This window comes from Oratosquilla oratoria, chromosome 2 (assembly GCF_046742065.1).
Source record: "Oratosquilla oratoria isolate Oo_2021 chromosome 2, ASM4674206v1, whole genome shotgun sequence".
NCBI lineage: Eukaryota > Metazoa > Arthropoda > Malacostraca > Stomatopoda > Squillidae > Oratosquilla > Oratosquilla oratoria.
The window spans coordinates 74,969,977-74,988,596 of NC_134778.1; the positions used below are offsets into that span (position 1 = coordinate 74,969,977).

General features: G+C 38.1%; 1 protein-coding gene across 4 annotated transcripts in view; it reads left to right on the forward strand.

The window, feature by feature from the left end:
• The window catches only part of LOC143040213 (sestrin-3-like), a 116,868-nt gene extending 100,965 nt beyond the window's left edge, over positions 1–15,903 (forward strand). For 3 of the 4 annotated variants that reach the window (XM_076210893.1, XM_076210915.1, XM_076210901.1), the window contains 2 exons: positions 2,358–2,432; positions 9,253–15,903. In XM_076210893.1, coding sequence (XP_076067008.1) covers positions 2,358–2,432; positions 9,253–9,339 — 162 coding nt within the window. In that variant the 3' untranslated portion in view covers positions 9,340–15,903. The remainder of the gene's footprint in view (positions 1–2,357; positions 2,433–9,252) is intronic. The other variant, XM_076210909.1, reaches the window with a different exon arrangement.
• Positions 15,904–18,620: the final 2,717 nt, after the last annotated feature.

Consider the following 18,620-nt stretch of genomic DNA (forward strand, 5'->3'; position numbering starts at 1 on the left):
CTCCTTTACCAACCCCATGGTTCTGCCTCATTGGTATGATACTGTCCTCAAGAATAGAAGCACCTCCAGGAGGTGCCAAGATAAGAGGGAGGGAGGAGGGTGGAGGGGAGTGGAATATATAGGAAATGGAATGGGTGGGAGTGGTTTCTATGCCTTTTTCTTTTGGTATATGTATGTATGTCCTCCTACATTTCATGTTAGAAGAGCTGACAGCCAGTGAACGACCCAGGGACTATTTCCGTCACTGTGGAGCTGCAGGTTTCCAGTCAGTACTAGAGGCAATAGTTATTATTATTATTATATGCTGAAATTGAGCATATTTAGGCTAATGTGTTAGTTTAGTATCAGGTGTAATTTGTGCTTTCACAAGGTAATACCAAGGCAATGAGGATGATTCCCCAAAAAGCATAAGGCCCCCAGAATGGAACTGACCACCCAAAGTGGTTTACAACCCTACACTTCCACCCAGAAGGGACAATAGCTGGTCTCTGTAACAGGCCCCAGTGCACATTGAAGGAGGAAAATACATCAGGCTTCTGATCTAAGGAGGCACAAGGAAAGAATTTTTAAAGATCATGTCTTAAATAGACTCAAAGTTTGCAAAAAAAAAAAAATTGTCTTAAGTTTTCCCTTTCATCCTCCAAATTTTCATTTTGTTCTTCATATAATGTTACTTGTCAGCACTTATTTGTCATGATTTTTGAGGTTATTTTTATTTTACCAGCTCTCCCAATATATCTCTTGGGGTAAGACCAAGAATGGGAATCTACAAAGGGTGGGCCTGCAAGATATACATTGGGGAGAATCATCTTCATGTTTGTTAGTCTTGAAGTCCCATCACCACCCTCATCTCTACCCAGAAATATAACCTTCATGACCTGGTTCTTGGCTTTTATGGATTTATATCATCTTTAACCTCTTCAATACGAGTCAAATTCTTGCACACAGCATTGGATATCCAATGTACAATGGATCATACTAGTTGCATTATAAAATATAGTCACTGCTGTAGTACTCGTTCTCTTTCAGTCTGAGTAACAATAAACACAGAAAACGTGATTGGTTCACAGAATTCGGGGGTAACTCAGCTACAACTACAAAATAGATATAATCAAAACGACGACATGATTGCATACCCACTCGCACCTCATGGTGCCTACATAGGTGTCATCATATCAAAGAGGTTACCCATCATTCCTCCACTTTTTTACACAATAGAACTGGCAAATGATGACTACTAATCCCCTCTGCTTCTTCCCAACAGCCACTGACATATAAACAGACCCACACTAATATAATACAAACAATAGTCCAACACTTTTTCCCATTAGAGATCTGTGGCAGGACCTGAGAGCTGTTGTGGGCTTCTCTGGGGTATTAAGTTCCCCGTCTTTGAAACTTAAGATGTAAATATTGTTTTATTGCATGAACTGCCATAGCTTTCTTTCCCTTGGTCTTCCTCACTCTTTTGTGTTTAGGTTTGGTTCTTCTTTCTCACTCTTGACAATTACTTATTTTTCTGTTGGGATGAGGACAACTGCATCTAGATTAAATTGCCTAAAAATGGGACCAGTGGTGGGTACCTGCTTGTGATGGTCCTGCAAAATGAACAGCGGAGTTGCTCATCTTCAAAACCTGTCAACCTCCATCAGGAGATACAGCCCTGAGTGACTGACACTTGGTCCCCAGCCTAGGCCCAAAATCTCTTATTGATTTCATTTGTATTTCTTTTGCCTTTTTGTACTTGGAGAGCTGACATAGCTGTTGACATAGAAACAGTCTCACACTAATGTATCAGAGACAATAGTCCAAAGTTTCTTCTCAAAGAGATCTTTGGGAAGGGCTGGGGATCCTTACCAGCTGCTGTGGACTTACCACTTAGTGAAACTTGAGGCAGCAATAGTAATTGTTATCATTGCTTGATGGTTTTATCATCTGTTTCAATATTCAGATTCATAATACTATTATGGTGATGCAAAGTGGTATTGCTTGAAAAGAAAATGTGATTGCTACTTCATTTTATTTAAACAAGTAATTTTTGTTGTAAGGCCTAAAACTAGTATTCATTCGCCAGTTTATTGCTAATTAAGTGAACTAGGGCCACAAACTTTTTGTTCAATCTTTGGCTGAATGAAATCAACTGGCAAGAGTCACATTAAGATGAATAAAGAATGCTTCCAAGACAAAGCAGTACTGATCTGTTGTGAATGATTGGTCCTCTCTCACTCCTTTAGAACTCGTATTTAATATTTCACTATCTCCTCACACTTTTATCTCATTAGTATTTTATTTTTTTACACCTATTTGAGTTCACAAAATATTCTGTCTACCCATGTAGAATTTTCTGTTCTTTTCAGTCCCTTAGAAATCCTGCTTGTCCATCTCAACATTCAGTCAAAGTTGCTCACTACCTCAGTTGCTTCCGTTTGAAGGCAAGACCCAAGTTACTTGTAGACATTGTGTAATGAAACCTTTGTTCTTTTGTGTGAATGCAATTTTCATGATTTTATCAATCTATTGGTTTATTTATTTATCTCTGACAGAGGAGTGGACAAAGGTGGAAGGTACTTTATTCCAACATTTTGGCTGGGCAGTTATCTACAGGACAGCCAATTTTTATAGATGACTGTCTAACTGAAATGTAGGAATAAAGCACATAACTTTTTCATACTTCTTCCACTCTTATCCATGTGTGTGCATATGTATGTATGTATGTATGTATGTACTTGTATATATGTGTTGATGGAGAGTACTGCTGGCTTGACCAACTGTTCCATGGGTGACCAAAAGCCATTACCTGGGCAATTTGGTTAGAGTACATGAACTATGACCACACACCTTGTTGACATAAAGTAATGTTGTCTTTCCCATGGAGCAGTTAGTAGAGAAGAGAAGTAAAGCATAAGATAATTGAGGCAAAAGGGAGAGCAGATGTGAAATAGGGAAGTATGACAAAATAAAAAGATTTTTTGGAAGGAAATTAAGAGAGGAGGGGAAGGTGAATCAAGTAGAGAAGAAAAGGTAAAAGGTGCAGATGGAGAGGTGATAATGGAAGAGACGGCAGTAAGAGGAAGATGGGCCTTAGGGAGTTGCTAAATGTGAAAGAGGATAGGGAGGGAAAGGTAGTTGCAGTGAGAGGTGCTTAGAAAATGATAGTGATGAATGAGAAAAATGGAGAAGAAATAAGAAAAATGAGGTGAAACCAGTTATTAAAATGATGAAAGCAGGGAAGGCACCTGGTTAGATGGGTGTCATGCAGAGCATCTAGAGAAGGGAGGTACAGTGATGGTGGACTAGCTGGTGAGGTTGTTTAACATTTATCAAAAAGAAAGTAGTGTGCTAGAGGATTGGAGTGCCTGTATAGTTCCACTTTACAAAAGAAAAGGTGGCATGTGTGAGTGTAGTAGTTTTAGAGGGATCAGTTTGTTAAATGTACTTGGGAAAGCTTATGGGAGGGTTTTGATTGAGAGGATTAGGAGAGGAACAGAGGGAGTAACTGGTGAGGAACTTTGTGGGTTTAGGAAAGGTAAGGGTTGTGTGGATCAGATTTTTGTGAGGAAGCATTAGGAAAAGGTAAGGATGTTTTTTGGGCCTTTATGAACTTGGAAAAGGCTTTTGACAGGATAAACAGGAAGGTACTGTGGGATGTATTGCACATATATGGGATAAGAGGAAAGTTGTTAAGAGCAGTCAAGAGTTTTCATGAGAGTAGTAGAGCCTGTGTTAGAATTAGAAATGGAGAGAGTGAGTGGTTTGAGGTAAAATGTAAGACTTCGCCAGAGATGTGTCTTGTTGCCATGGCTGTTCAATGTATACATGGTTGGGGTGGTGTGAGAGGTAAATGCAATGGTAGTGGGCCAGAAATTGGAGATGGTTAAAGAAAATGGAGAAAAATGGGTGATAAGTCAATTGTTGCTTGCTGATGACACTGCACTTGTAGCGGAATCAAAGGAGGGATTGTGGAAGTTAGTGGCAGAGTTTGGGAAGGTGTGCAAAAGAAGGAAGTTGAGGATAAATGTGGGTGAAAATAGGGTCATGAGATGTACAAAGGGGAGAGGATGGCAGCAAATTAGAAGTGAGTATTAAGGGAGAGTGGCTGGAGGAAGTGGATAGATTTAGTTACTTGAGTGTGAATGTGGCAGGAAAGGGAGGATGGGAGGTGGAGGTAGAATGTAGATTGAGAGAAGCAAGTATATGTGGTACATTAAATTCCGCACTACAAAGTCCTCTGTAAGGGGCTCCGTCCTAGCCTCCCAATAGGAGGAGTTTGTGATGTTAAACCAAATCAATCAATCTATCAGTGTTGTATATATACACATAAATGTACACATACGTAATCTGTATACTAAGGGCTTTTTCCCCGTATAAGGGAGGTAGCCAACTCAAAATGTATGTACCTGCTCCCACCCATTCAGCTCCCCTCCACCACCCTTTCCTCCCTCTCATCTTAGCTCCTCATGGGTGATGGGTTATCCCTCTATCCTGCCCATTGCCCTGGGTCAGAAGCACTGCAGCAAGACATGGTACATCCACAGCAATGTTGATTCACTTAATTGGTGACCACCCTCCCCCATGTGTCCCCTCATGCAGAAAATGAGAGGACAGGGAAAAATCCCTTTGGGTTGTGTCAAAATATCATTCACACATAACCACTCCCAAGTCTCCCCCCATCCCACAGCCCCTCCTTTCCTTGCATCACAATATCATGTATACACAGCCGTTCTCTACTCATCCCTATCTCCTGCCCTCCCTTCTTTGCTGAACAGACATTTCCCTCTTGCTCAGTGCCCTTTTCACCCCATCTATCCATCTCATGCTCAGTTGTCCCTTGAAGTTCACTCCATCCACCTCTGCCTTCCACACCTCTTTTACTAATTTATCTTCATTCATTCTTTCTATGTCCAAACCATCCCAATACTCTTTCATCAGCTCTATCTACCATCTCCTTTTCCACTCCCCATGCTCCTCTTCACCTCCTTGTTTCTCACCCTATCCAACCTTGTAACCCCCTACCATACTTCTCCGACATTTCATCTCAAACACATGTATTATATATGTTTACATTTTACATATATAATACACACACATATAATGAATATACCAAATGCCCCTTTTGCACATCATTCCCATAAAACCTATTTAACCTCCCATTGCAGCACCTCTGGAATGAAGGTTCATTTTGTCCCTTGTTACACTGCTTGGATCAAAGGCAGTGTAGTGCGGCATAGCTCTTCTACAACAAGACTTGACAGCTGGAGCTGGTTTACCCATTCATTTCTTTGTATAGCAATCCTCTTTGTGCAGTGGTGTCGATACAATCGTTCTTTCACACAACCTTCTCTTTACATTCATCCTTACATATCTCTTTCACATAACTTTTTTCATTTCACTCACACGTTTACTTACCAGACAATAACACAGTATTTCTTGTAATTACTCTAACTTTTGTTGTAGGAGCAACATTCCGTACCTTGGGCCTGTCTGGTGGCCATTGCCAGTTACTTAGGAGTCATGGGTTTCCTGCAAGAGAGACCTGGGGCAATGGATTGACTTATTAATTTACTCGTTTCTCTTTAGTCTTTAAATTACCTCTACATTCACTCCTTCATTTAATACCACATGTAACCCCAAATACTTGATTCTCCATCTTCACAGGCCTCTCACATTGACACACTCATTCATCCTGCCACAGTCATCATTGCTTGTAAATCTCATCTCTCTACTTTTACACACATTTACTTGTAACTTTCTTTTTTCACAAACCCTTCCAAGCTCAGTTACCATCTGCTTCAGTATCTCCCCAGAATTAACCACAAGTGTAATGTCATTCAAAGATAAGAACTGATTCAATTCACATACCCATCCATTCTTATCCACCAGTTTCTATTATGAACAGATGAGAAGAACATCCCAGACATGCCATGAAGATTATGTTTTTTTCATCTGCTTCATGATTGATTTAGAGTGGATAAGGATGAGGTCACCATATGATGAAGCAGTGGGAAGTAAAGCTGCTCCAGCTGTTGGTCCAACTGTGGAATAGCCGCATAGCATTGCCTTTGACCCAAGCATTGTGATGAGGAACAGGGTGATCCTTCCTCCTTAAGGTACTGAGATGAGAAGGGTGGTTGAATAGGTTTTATTTATGTATGATGTGGGCAGTGGACAAGGTGCAGGGATGACCCGTCACAGGAGGTGCTAAGATAAGAGGGAGGGTGGAGGGGAGAGGAGTGTATTTAGGGATGGAATAGGTGGGAACGATTTTATGCCTTTTTCTTTTTGGCTGCTTCCCTTGAAAGGGGGAAAAAGCCTTGGTATATGTATGTATGACGTGGGGGAAGTAAAACTATAAGAAGTACAAGGAATGATGATGGCAGATTGAATGTGAGTATAAAGGGTGAAAGGTATGAAGAACTTAAGTTTTAAATGTTTGGGTTCGCATGTGGTGGTGAGCAGAGGAATGAATGTGAATTATAAAGGAAGCAAGTAGAAATCTGCATGGAATCAAGTGTTGGAAAAGTCAATAAGGATGAATGCAAAGAGGAGGTTGTATGAAAGTGATAGTACCCATGGCATTCCATAGAACAGGGGCTAAGAATATGAAGGAGCCAGAGAAGAAGAGTGTCTTTGAACTGAAGTGTACGAGAAATATGATAGGTGTTTAGAAGAATATTTAGTTAGAAATTTGGAGGTTAGGCAGAGAACAGGGATGGGAAAGGAGGTTTTGGGCAGAGTAGATCAGAGTGATGAGGTGGTTTGGGGATATGGAATGAATGGATGAGGAAAGACAAGCAAAGGGTGTGGAAAAAAGTAGATGAAGTGAGTTTGTGAGTAAGATCCAAAATGAAGGGAATAGATTGGGTGAACAATGCTCTGGATGTATGAAGAAAGTTTGTTGAAGAAAGAAAAAATTCAAAATATAGGAGTTAATGGAGGGAGATTGTGAATGGATGAAGGGATATTTTATCTGTTTCATAAATTATTTTGGTTGGATGAGGAGGGTGTCACCAAATGATAAAGTTGTGGAAGTAAACCAACTCTGGTTGTTGAGTCCTACTGCGCAAGAACAGTTAAGTTTTACTATTGCTTACTTGATTTTTTACATAGTGTTATTCTAAATAATCTATGTAATATGAAAAAATGACTTGGTTTTTTAACCACGTGTTGTTCCAAAATTGCACATTCTAAACACACATAAATCAAGAAATTCCTGTACTGTTAAGTTTGATAGAGACTGACTGTCAGCATATGCATCTCCAGATTAAGGTAAGAGGGCTTGACAGGCTTTGAAAATGGGCAGCAGAGGCATTCTTCCTGCTGCCTATCTTGCAGGATCACTACAAGCAGATACCTATCATTGGTCCTAGTACTTCTCAACAGACTGCCAAAAAGTATATTATACTTCACCAAACTTCCCCACAAGTCATTTCATCAGAGAGATCACTCCAGAGACAAACATTCCTCTTGTATACTTATGTTTAGGTCATTACCCTCCATTGAAATAGTGCCAAAACAGAATCAATCTGGGAACAGACATCAGTTCCCCCTGATGCAGCCACCATGTCAACAACACATGGAACCTTATACAACATTTATATTCACTCTTTCCAGACAGCAACACAGAATCTGTACTGATTAACGTGTAGGCTGAAAAAGTGGCTGTGGCTGATTTTCTTGGGGCTACAGATCTTCTGCAAAATGATTAATGTGGGGGACCTTGGGTTAATTAATTTACCTCTTTGGTGTGATATTGTCTTAGAGTATAGAAGTGGTGGTTATCAGCAATGATGTACGGAATCCACCCTCACTCCCACATCCTCTCTCTCTCTATGTTTCTTTCTCACTGTCTGTCTTTCACTGTCTCTCTGTCTCTTGTTCACTCCCTCTTTCTTCTACTTTTCCAATTAAAGACAGCAAACAGATAGACAGTAACATAGAAAAACCCCACTCTGGCACCACAGAGACAGCATTCCAACATCTCATAGCTTGCATGGAAAAACTCGAGTCACAATTCATTGATTTATCCTTCAACTGAACAAAATTTTCTTATGCTCCAGGAACAAAAACACCTGAACTATGTCTTGGTGTCAAGATATTTAATGTGGGAAGTCTTTGATTCATTTATGTGTAACTGAATTTTTATCTGAATGTTCTATTTAATTTTATTTTAATTTCTTGTGACTTTTTCCTATACTGCAGCTTCACATCCTGGTAGATATTAAATGTTTGCCCTTCATATGCTGAGTGCTCTTTCATAGAACTGTGTACCTATCATTTTCAGGGGAAGGTTTTGGTTTCTCTATGATAATGTTCTATTGGCATGATTTTGGTGCAAGTGTAGTTGAGGGTGATTATTACAAGTATGAACTGTTTGTAGACTGTAATTAGGATTTCTCTCTGACCAAAGCCGATGTTTACCACTAAAATTTAGTGTAGAAAGATGTATTAATTTCTATATAGTAGTGTTCTATGAAGGCAAGTTTGTCACCTTGTTTTCCAGTCAGGTCAGAAAGTCACCATTTTTCAGTCAGGTGAAAAAGTAGGTCTAATGTGAATTATCCCTTCTAATTCTAGTTATTCTTTTTGTCACCTGCAAATTTTAGTGCAGTAATCAGGTAGCTTTAGTTACTTAGTTGGTTAAGGTTTATTCAACAATATAAAATACAATTTAGACATACATATATACAAAATTTTTACAAAATTAGTAGTTGAAAGGTGAAAATTTCATCCCCTCATCAATGTAAATCCTCATAGAGTACTTACTTTCCTCTTGCATTTGTTAAAAAAAAAATAAAAATGATGCAAGACACCTCTGCTCAGCCAGTATATTTACTCACTTTAATATTAGATAACATTTTGCCTCAAAGAAAAATATCTACAGAATATACCAAGACCTTCCCAGATTCCCAAGAATAAGTTCCAACTGAAACACACTCACTAGGCTAAAGAAATTAAGGGGCAATTTATGGTAGATGTGATTGAGAAAAGAAAATGGAAAGTGAAATTTGAAGTGATTCAGATGGTAGGCATATCAGGAAATTCAGACCCAAACCTAGTTTGCATTCAAATTTTGTTCATCAGTGCTCTCACTCACATTCACACATTCTCTTTGTCTTGCACAGTATATATACCATTTCCTTGTGGGAACTCTAATGGTAGTTTAGTGTTCTTGTGCACTTATTACACTAAAAATTTTATCGTAACCAAGAAATGAATTGTCATCTGAATATCCTTTTTCTGGACTTTTTCCAGATTCATGTGCTCATCTTGGTGATGGAGTCCCGCCTTCAGTCCGAGTTACTTTATGCCCTGCGTGCATTGTCAAGATACCTCATGTGAACTGAAGTTGAAGGTCACTTTGTTGCTGCTTCATGCAGGAGCAATGGGTCTGGATGAGAAGATGTAAACAGGGTCCACATTTGGAATCTAGTGAAATGGAAAGAGCCAAGGAGCTAGTGGACAACATGGCGTGTTCTCCTTGCCCATGGACTACCTTTGCATGTTCTACAAATTTGTACTTGAAAATAGAGTAAAGTTGTTAGTTTCTAGAAAAGAGGAGTTATGATTCCAAAAGTTGGATCAATTGTTAGCAGAGATATCTTTTTGACCCGTCTTGCTAATACTAATGATTTCATCTTGAAGTCATGGTATTATCATTATCATTATCATTATTATCATTATTTTTATTATTATTATTATTGTCATTAATATTATTATTGTTATTATTACTGTTATTTTCATGCTTGTATAGAAATGGGTATTACTGATGAGTATTAAATTGTTACAAAGAAATGCTGGTTACTTGTTGCACTGCAACAAAGATAATGTATTTCAAGTGGACTGCCAAGCAGTCAGCATAGTAAATGTAACACACTATGTGTGGTGTTTCCCAGTGTACATGAAGACAACTAAGGTGGCTGCATGTATACTACTTGTGTCTATAGCCAGGCCAAGATTTGCCATGTCTGGGTATGTGTACATTCAGCAGAACAACTTTAGAGATACTGGGGGAATAGGGAAGTCGGGAAATAAGGATAATTTTGGAGGTTTTTGTACAGGACCAGAAAGATACCTTGCATCACTGTCCAATGTTTCATATTCTTTTGTAAGTCTGCAGTCACTAGTTTATTTGCTGACTGTACACAGCTGTACTGCTGCTGTAGTTGAGCCTTCATCCTAGCTGCAGGATATGGCTTAGGTTTGCAGAACATGTGCAGTGCCTTAATGAGGACATGTGACTTGTGTGACTATAGGTATGCTGTGGTAGTACATGTGTGCTGCTTATGTTGGGCACAGGTTGGGTTGTGAGCTGAGAGTACTTCTGTCAGTTCGTCATACAGTGAAAGGCTAAATTTTTGTCTTGGATTTGACCCTTGATTGTGTATATTAGGGGAAATTTGTGTCACCTACTTTAATACCCACATCCTGACAATTGGTAAGCCAGAGTCCAGTGAAGTTCCAAGTATTATGCAGATCTTTATTGGACCAAGAAGACCTTGTGGTACTTAGTTGGATTCAGGCTGGCCAGCTGGAAGGATGTAGCTGTAAGAAACATGTCCATGTTTCCATGGAAAGCTGTAGTCAAAATCCTCTGATGCTGAAATAACTAGCCAATTTTTTTTTAAGCATTGGAAATATGCACTTACGAAAACATGCTGCAACTACAATGGCAACACTATTACTGGTCACAGCAGTGCATTTGTCTAACTGTTCTTACCTGTTTATGCTTGGAGGTGTGAATGACAAAATTTATTTTTATCATTTTTTTTTTTTTTTTTAAACAAGTGTTTGATAACTTTATATTGATTATGGAATACACTGGATGCACACCACTTCATAGTAGAATACGTGTATTTTTGAATGTATTTACTTTTTTGGTCTAAAGGATTTAGGTTGAATAGGGAATATATTCTATCATTCATTCATTTTCTTAAATTTGCATAAACTGTGGGCACCCACCCTTTGTGTTTGTGTTTAGGAGTGTCTACTACGGCATCTGTTTTGGTCTCCTCATATGCCCCAAATGGAGTCACCACACACAATGTTTCATCTTTCTCTGCCCAGCACAGTTTCTCTCATGAGTAATTTAAGAGCCAGTTCAGTGGCCATGACTAGATACCTTAAGGCCATAAGTCTTCTGCAGGATACAATGAAGGGTTATTGGTTAATGGATTGTGTACTAAATTTCTTTTCTTTCCTTTTTTCATGTGGTTGTGGAAATATTTTTTCACAAATTTTGTTTAACCTGATGGCATTTACTTTTGCACTTTTCCTTTGTTCTAGCTTCTCAACTCCTAATTTCCTCGTGACTTGAGTTGCACACTATAGGTCATTCATTCAGTTTGTGTATTGCTCTATAGTGGAAACTTAATATTTTGACATCCCATTTACCCTACTAATTATATTGTTCAAATCTTTCCCATGTTTTGTTTTAAACAATATGGATATCCTTATATATAAGCCTCTTAGCTTTGATGTATATCTCCAGCAAACCTGTCTTAACCTCCTCCCCCGTGCTTCAGTATCATTATCCCATGTGTCTAAATTTTTTCTGAATTTCATTTATATTTTATGCTAGGAATCCATGTTAGGAATACTCTTTGAATTTATGATTCATTTTCATTCTTTCTGTGGATACTCCACAAGTTTGATCAAAGCTAGTACTGAGGTCCTAAGATAGTTGTATTTTCACCCTTGCTGGTTGTCAGTTCTCCATGTGCAAGAATTACAGTTAAAGTTGATGGAGAGAGATCTTGGGCCCAGTTTTAGAGACCAGGTGCCAACCCCTCAGGACTGCACCTCCTGACCTGATTGACAGGTTTTGAAAATGGGCGACTTCACTGAAAAAAAAAGGTGGGAGAAATCCCTTCAGGCTGTGTCAAAATATCATTCACACATACTCCCTTACCCTCCCCCCCATCCCCCACCCACTCCCCTCCATGCATCACATCATCCATACACAACCATTCTCCCCTCACGCCAATCTTCTGTTTTCTCCCTTCCTTCCTTCCTCTACAGACATTCCCCTCTTTCCCAACATATATAAAAAAAATATTGAGGGTGGTAGTGGTGACCCCATCATTATTTCTTATTCTAATTTGGGGCAGATAGGATTTCCAGTGGTCTTTTGCATCATATCTTGGTTGATATAGCAAACTATCACTCTTGTATTTGTCAAACGGTTAATGTTTTGCAGGTGGCAAATTATCAACGCCTGTGTGTGTGTCAGTGTTTGGATGTGTACTCGTTTCATTGTGTTAATCCATCAAGGTTTATATAGATATTTTTGTCCTCCATTAGGTGGCAATCCTAGCCCTCTCTGAGAGGAAAATTTGTGACATTAAATTGAATTAAAACAAAGTATGTTTCCAGTACTAATAAAAAAAAATTACACTACCCACTCATGTACATGACTTATAGCTGTGGTTGTATATAATTAAGAGAGAGTACCAGGATAATGTTCAAGCCTTTTCCATTATCTTGATTGATTGACTGACTGACCAGGATAAAATTTATCTTTTGCTGTATGTGAACATTAGTACTGTCAGGTATAGCCCAAGTATTTAATGTTGCACAATTGGTTCTCAATAGTTGGCACAAGCGCTAAGCATTGTACCTTGTTATATAGGCAATTATGTGATGGATGTGTAGTCAGTCTTTGAGGGTTTGAGATGCAGAAAATATCCATAGATAAGAAAGGCATGAGGATATCAGATACCTTCCAGACCTAACAGTTTTGCAAATGATGCAGGATAAATAATGTTTTTCTTTTTTTGTGACAGACATTGTTCTTGCTCAGGTCCAAAAGAAAAGAAGAAGAAAAATAATAATAATAATAAATAAATGAAAAAAAAAAAAAAATACAGTTGGTTCACCACATAATTGTGCATATCAACAACGCAAGTAAGAACAATTTAAATTCTGTAGAAAAATGGTTATGTCATATTCATTGCACAACATCCTCTTCACAGTTGTAGCGACTTAATGGTATCAAGGTTTCTCGTGTCTTTTTTGAGTATGGGCCCAGAGTATCTGTTTCTCCAGTCGGGTGCACATGGGGCAGGTGGACTTGCCTCACAGGCACTGCCAGCCATTGTACAGCAACTGTTTGAATGGACTTTTTCTCAAAAAGTTCCACCTACTCACAAAGAAAGGATTCAGGAAAAGTGTATGTTGTTGTAGGGAAGCATGTATCAAAGGTAGGTTTGTTTCCAATTTGAACTTGTTGTATTTGCTCATTTTGTAATGCCGGAATCATAAAATGAACATTGTTTACACCAACATAATTTGTTCCTAGTGTTAAGTTTAGCATCACTTCATATCATGACATGATCATTTCCACGATAATGTTAGAATTGAGAAGTGTCTGTGGTGTTTCATTGTTTGTGTCTTTGGTTCTAAGTTTGTGTATGTTGTCTACCCATTTGTGTTGAACTTGTGTATGTGTCTTAGGTAAGATTTTTGTATTTGTGTCTGGTGTGCAACCAGTATCACTGGAGTCAGTTCTTGAGGAGATGTAAACAGTTTGTATAGTGTATGTAAAGATCTGAATTCAGAGTTTTTATTTTGAATCTTGTAGAATAATGTACTCTACTCATGATTAGCACTCCCTAGTGGGTAAGTTTGCATCTCTAGCTTTTTATTATGTTCAACATAATAGAGACATTAATTCATGTCTTCCATTGCTCAGTAGTATAATATTTGTTTGAAAATAGTGTTAAACATGTTGCCAAAGTAGATTAGACATTGGCAGACAAAATCCCTCTGCTCTTGTAGAGGGCTTTACTTCATCCAATTTCCCTCTTTTTGTATTGCTCATGGTATTGCTTTCATGACTGCCATAATGACTGTTGCTGCCATATTTGCGCCTCCAGTTGTTGTAGCCAACAATGTGGGGGCTCTCACTCCTAGCTTTGGTCCATCAAATTTTTAAAACACTAGAGCATGTACAAGCCATATTATTTTTCTTTCAATAGTTTTTATACATTTGTGAATATCATTGTCTGTCAAGATTGGTTCTTAAATCTGCACAAAATGCTGAGGCTTTAAAATAAATGCCATTATAGCTATTTCTTGAAAAGTGTGAAAGCTTTTAGATTGCCTGGGAATGGATTAAGTTCCTTGATATTATGTCAAGAAAATTGGGACAATGTTTAGCTGAAGAGTTTACTTTAGGTAGAGGATTTTCTATCACTGACCTCTGTTAGCCATTTTGGATGAAGAAAGTTATTGCCTGCAAAAAATTCATAATATATGCAGGATACAAATATGGAAAATAACTAGTCTTTTGTTAGAATTTTTTTTAAATGATTTGTGAACCATTTAAGATATTGTGTGCATGTGTGTGTGTGTGTGCATACAGGATGCTAATAGTGTATTATGATTGGAGTTGTCTGAGTTGGGGATGATTCCTATCCATAGCATTTTTAGTTTTGACTGTCATATATGTTGAATTCAATATAATACAAAATGAAGCAAATGACTGAAAAACATGAATAATTATCATCATCTACAGGACGTGGGCCATTTATGTGCATAGGATGACAGCAATTTTGGGGAGCCTATACCAAGCAACTTCCCTGTTTTCACTACAAAACAGGTCTTTCTTTACTGTTTGTGCAGCTGCAGTATTATGCACATAAGTAGCCCTCTCATTCATCAGAATTCATCAGACATGCCAATACTATTGCTCAGTAATTCTTGATGTTCAGTTAGACTCCAAATTCTTGCATAATACCATTTTATTTAAGTAAAAAATTTGTAGGGCAGCTAGGCCTAGTACAGAAAAATTATGAAACACTAGGCAAAGAAAGCAGAGAACTAATATCATGGACAATTTTTTCTGCAATAGCAGCTGTTAAGCAACTTATAAATGCACTGCTTCTATTGGTGTCCATTACTGCTATGAGCACTTGCGTTCTCAAATCCAGAATCACCATTGCTTGTTGATTGGTGGCAAATATTTATTTTAGCCAAGGAGTGCTATTGAACATGAGCACATTTTCTCATATTGAAGTACATTACATGTAATTTTTGCTAATTTTATTAATACTTTTAGATTATGTGGTGGCAAATATGAGACTTTAAATTTGCTGAGGAATGCTGATGATAGTCTGAAACAAAAAAAATTTTTGAACTGTAGATATAGGAAATGGTTTGTTCACTTATAATTGGGGCATACCACAATTGTAACTAGTGAATGATGAGATGAGGTATTGTTGTCCAACTACCTCTATGTTTTGAAACATTGGTTTTGCAGATAAGAGCTAAACCATAACAGTAACTTGTGCATACAACGAAGTTTAGCAGTAGGTTCACAACAGGGTAAAGGGGTTGGTGAAGATTTCTTTATTGTACCTGGGCAGCATAGTGTACATGTCTGCAGATCAGTTAAGGTTTGCTTTTTGGCAAATCTCTAAGAACAAAACTTGCAGAAAATAGGGAGAATGGAAAGTAATGTGAATGTCTGTTAATTTCATGTCATTTTTAGCACATGTGGTTGCAAATAACTTGTGTTTGGGGGTGGGACAAGCATGCAGACATGCAGGTGGTGGCAGGGTAGAGTGGGAGGGGCACAAGATTCAAAAGTATCATATAAAATATTTCAGCATGTCTCGTAACATACTTTGTCCTGTTTTGTACGTGCAAATGTTTTGTTATATTGGTTGCATCAAGGTCATGCAAGCATGGTCATTATATAATTTTATTTTCTTCATCTTCTTACATAACATGATAAAAGGGAAACTGAAATAACAAAGTTGGCAACTGACAGAGGTCTTCTGTAGAGGAATGTTTTGAGAATGATTAGTGTTGCTCTTTTTTATGATAGATATATCTATACATATAGTAAATATTTAAGATATATGTAATTGTACAGAAAAATAAATCACTATTCAATACAAAGGGTGTTATTTATCATTGTAATGTTTGTGGTTATTATCAGCTGTTAGATTATACATTACCTCCACAGCCTGTTGTTACTGCATAAATAGGCAGAACAAAATTCTGAAAATAAACCATTTTGCTTTAGTTTACAGAAGTGTGAATCAACAAGTAATTAGGGAAAAAATTATCAATAGTATAGAAGGTAGCACCTACTGTATCTTTCTTGCCACCAACCAAGTACACTACAGTTTTAGCCAGTAAATTTGGTTAGGACTTGTTTCAGACATCTCTTTCCAGAGAAGGACCAACTGCTCCCTCATTACCTTGTGGTGCCCCTAAGGTTCAAGTCCTGCTAGGAAAGTTGGTGCAAAGTGTGAGGCAGTGACTAATGCTAACAGTATTCAATCACTCAAAACTCAATAGAGTTGCTATTCAAGTCAGCAGCCCTATTCAGGATCTATTCTGCTCATCTCACACGAGAAAAAGGGCTAGAAAAGGTGCCCTAAATATAGCCTCCTTAAACGTAATTTGTCTTGGGAACTGCCCCAAGGAAGGTTACCTGGGTGCAGCATGAATAAATGACCAAACAACAAGAACAAAGAGGGAGGGAGCAACACCCTCCCAAAACCAAGATCCCTCTGTCGTACTCTTGTACTACTCTGCAACACTTCCATATAAGCAGAGGAAAAAGGGCTTCCCACCACTCCAAACTCTAAATAACACCAGAGCATTTTCCCACTTTCCCCACAGAGAGTAATAATCACTGTCATTGATGTTATTATCAACAAACCCAAACACTGCCTAGATTCCACTAAGAGATGTTACATTCCCACACCTACCCAGCCCTGCCAGCCACCAACTTGACCCATACAAAAACAAAGTGGATCTTAACTTGGACTGAGCGAGTCTTGGACCTGAAACCTAACAATGAGTCGGTAACAATGAAATGACCCATGAAAGTATACGATGAATATGAAGACAGGTGTTGAACCTCCCATTATATGTGGGTCCAATGAGAAACCGTAGCAATACCACTGGAATAAAGAGCTCACTACAACAAAGTTAATTTTCTTTCCCGTCTCCATCTTCGGTTCCCGCCAGACGGAGAATCGTCCTGGGCCACAATATACCATCGACAGATGGCTGCCGCGTCGTTAGTTACGTCAACCCCGAACCTCCTCCAGTTCTTTTCTAAGCTGATTTCCCCCGTTGCGTGCGGTCTCGGGGCGGGATCTATTGATTGACATTAGGTACATGTTCTCACAGATCGTCTCTTATAGCTGGGTCAACTTTCCTTGCCAAGAAGAATGACATGTCAACGCCCAGGTCTTAGGGGTAGTGTTATTCCTCATAACCAGGGATCTAGTGAGGTTTGTTTTGCAGTAAATTCTTAAGGCGATGGTAGTGTTTGCATCAGTGGGGGTGACTCCGCGGGCCACAAGATCATCATCTACCACAGAAACAATTACCATGAGTCCACGACCATTACAAAGAAGAATGTGATGCCATTAAAGGTATCATAATTGCAGTGGCCAGAGCACATGAATATGCCACAGTAGATATCACAGTGCAGAAATACTGTGCATGACCTACTAAATAACTAATCCTAGTCTTCCTGCCTAGCTCCTTAGCCTAGCGTGAACACCCTAGTCCTCTAACCTAGACCATCAAACTAGTTCCCCACCTGACTTAGATTAGGTTACAGACCTGTGTAGGAAGTGAACGAGATAGGAAGAGTACCACAATATTCATCTTGTAAAATGTGTGATTTGCCCAATGCTAATAACCATCAGCATTACAGCCTTGAATGACCCACAGTGGCTGACATAATACCCCATAGACTGTCATATATATATATATATATATATATATATATATATATATATAATTATATATATATATATATATATATATATATATATATATATATATATATATATTTGCTTGCTAATGACCATTTACATGCACTTCGACGTCACCCATAATTTAGTGGGTGCTGATTTCAATTGTCTGTGACATGTTATTCCTGACAGCTAGATTTGAGTTTTGTCGTCTGTAATTTTCGTTTGATAGGTTATTGCTATATTAACAGTAGAGTAAATTACTGTAATCACCTTTCATTTTGCTATATTGTTGTCTGTAACTGCTTCTTATTGTTCTTTGTAACTTTATTTCTTGTGTGTTAAGGTAATTTTAGCTGAATATAATTAACTATACCTTATCTCTCATATGCTGTCAATAATTGCATAATATGTATATATATATATATATATATATATATATATATATATATATATATATATATATATATATATATATATATATATTACTATTTCTGGTATTTCCATCAAGCTCGATTGCCATACCTCTCGAGATTAAAGACATTGACAGGCTGGAAAAAGTTCAACGGCGAGCCACAAAACTGATTCCAAGGCCATGTCACTACACTTGTGACGTCATCACCAAAATATGGCGTTGTGACGTGTTTGGACATGCAAATCATTAGACGACAAATATTTTTGACAAAAAGTCCCTCAGAAACTACTTTTAGGATTAGATATTTGTTTTAAACATGGCTCTCGTGCAAATATAATATGAAAGAAGAAAATGAAAAGTTGTACCTTGGAATAATGATCGTTACTCTTTAACAGCCCTCGTAGCCACGCCAATCCAAACAACCCCACAATCAATTAATCCATTGTTTTTCTTGCAGGAGACCAGAGGAGGTTGGGTAC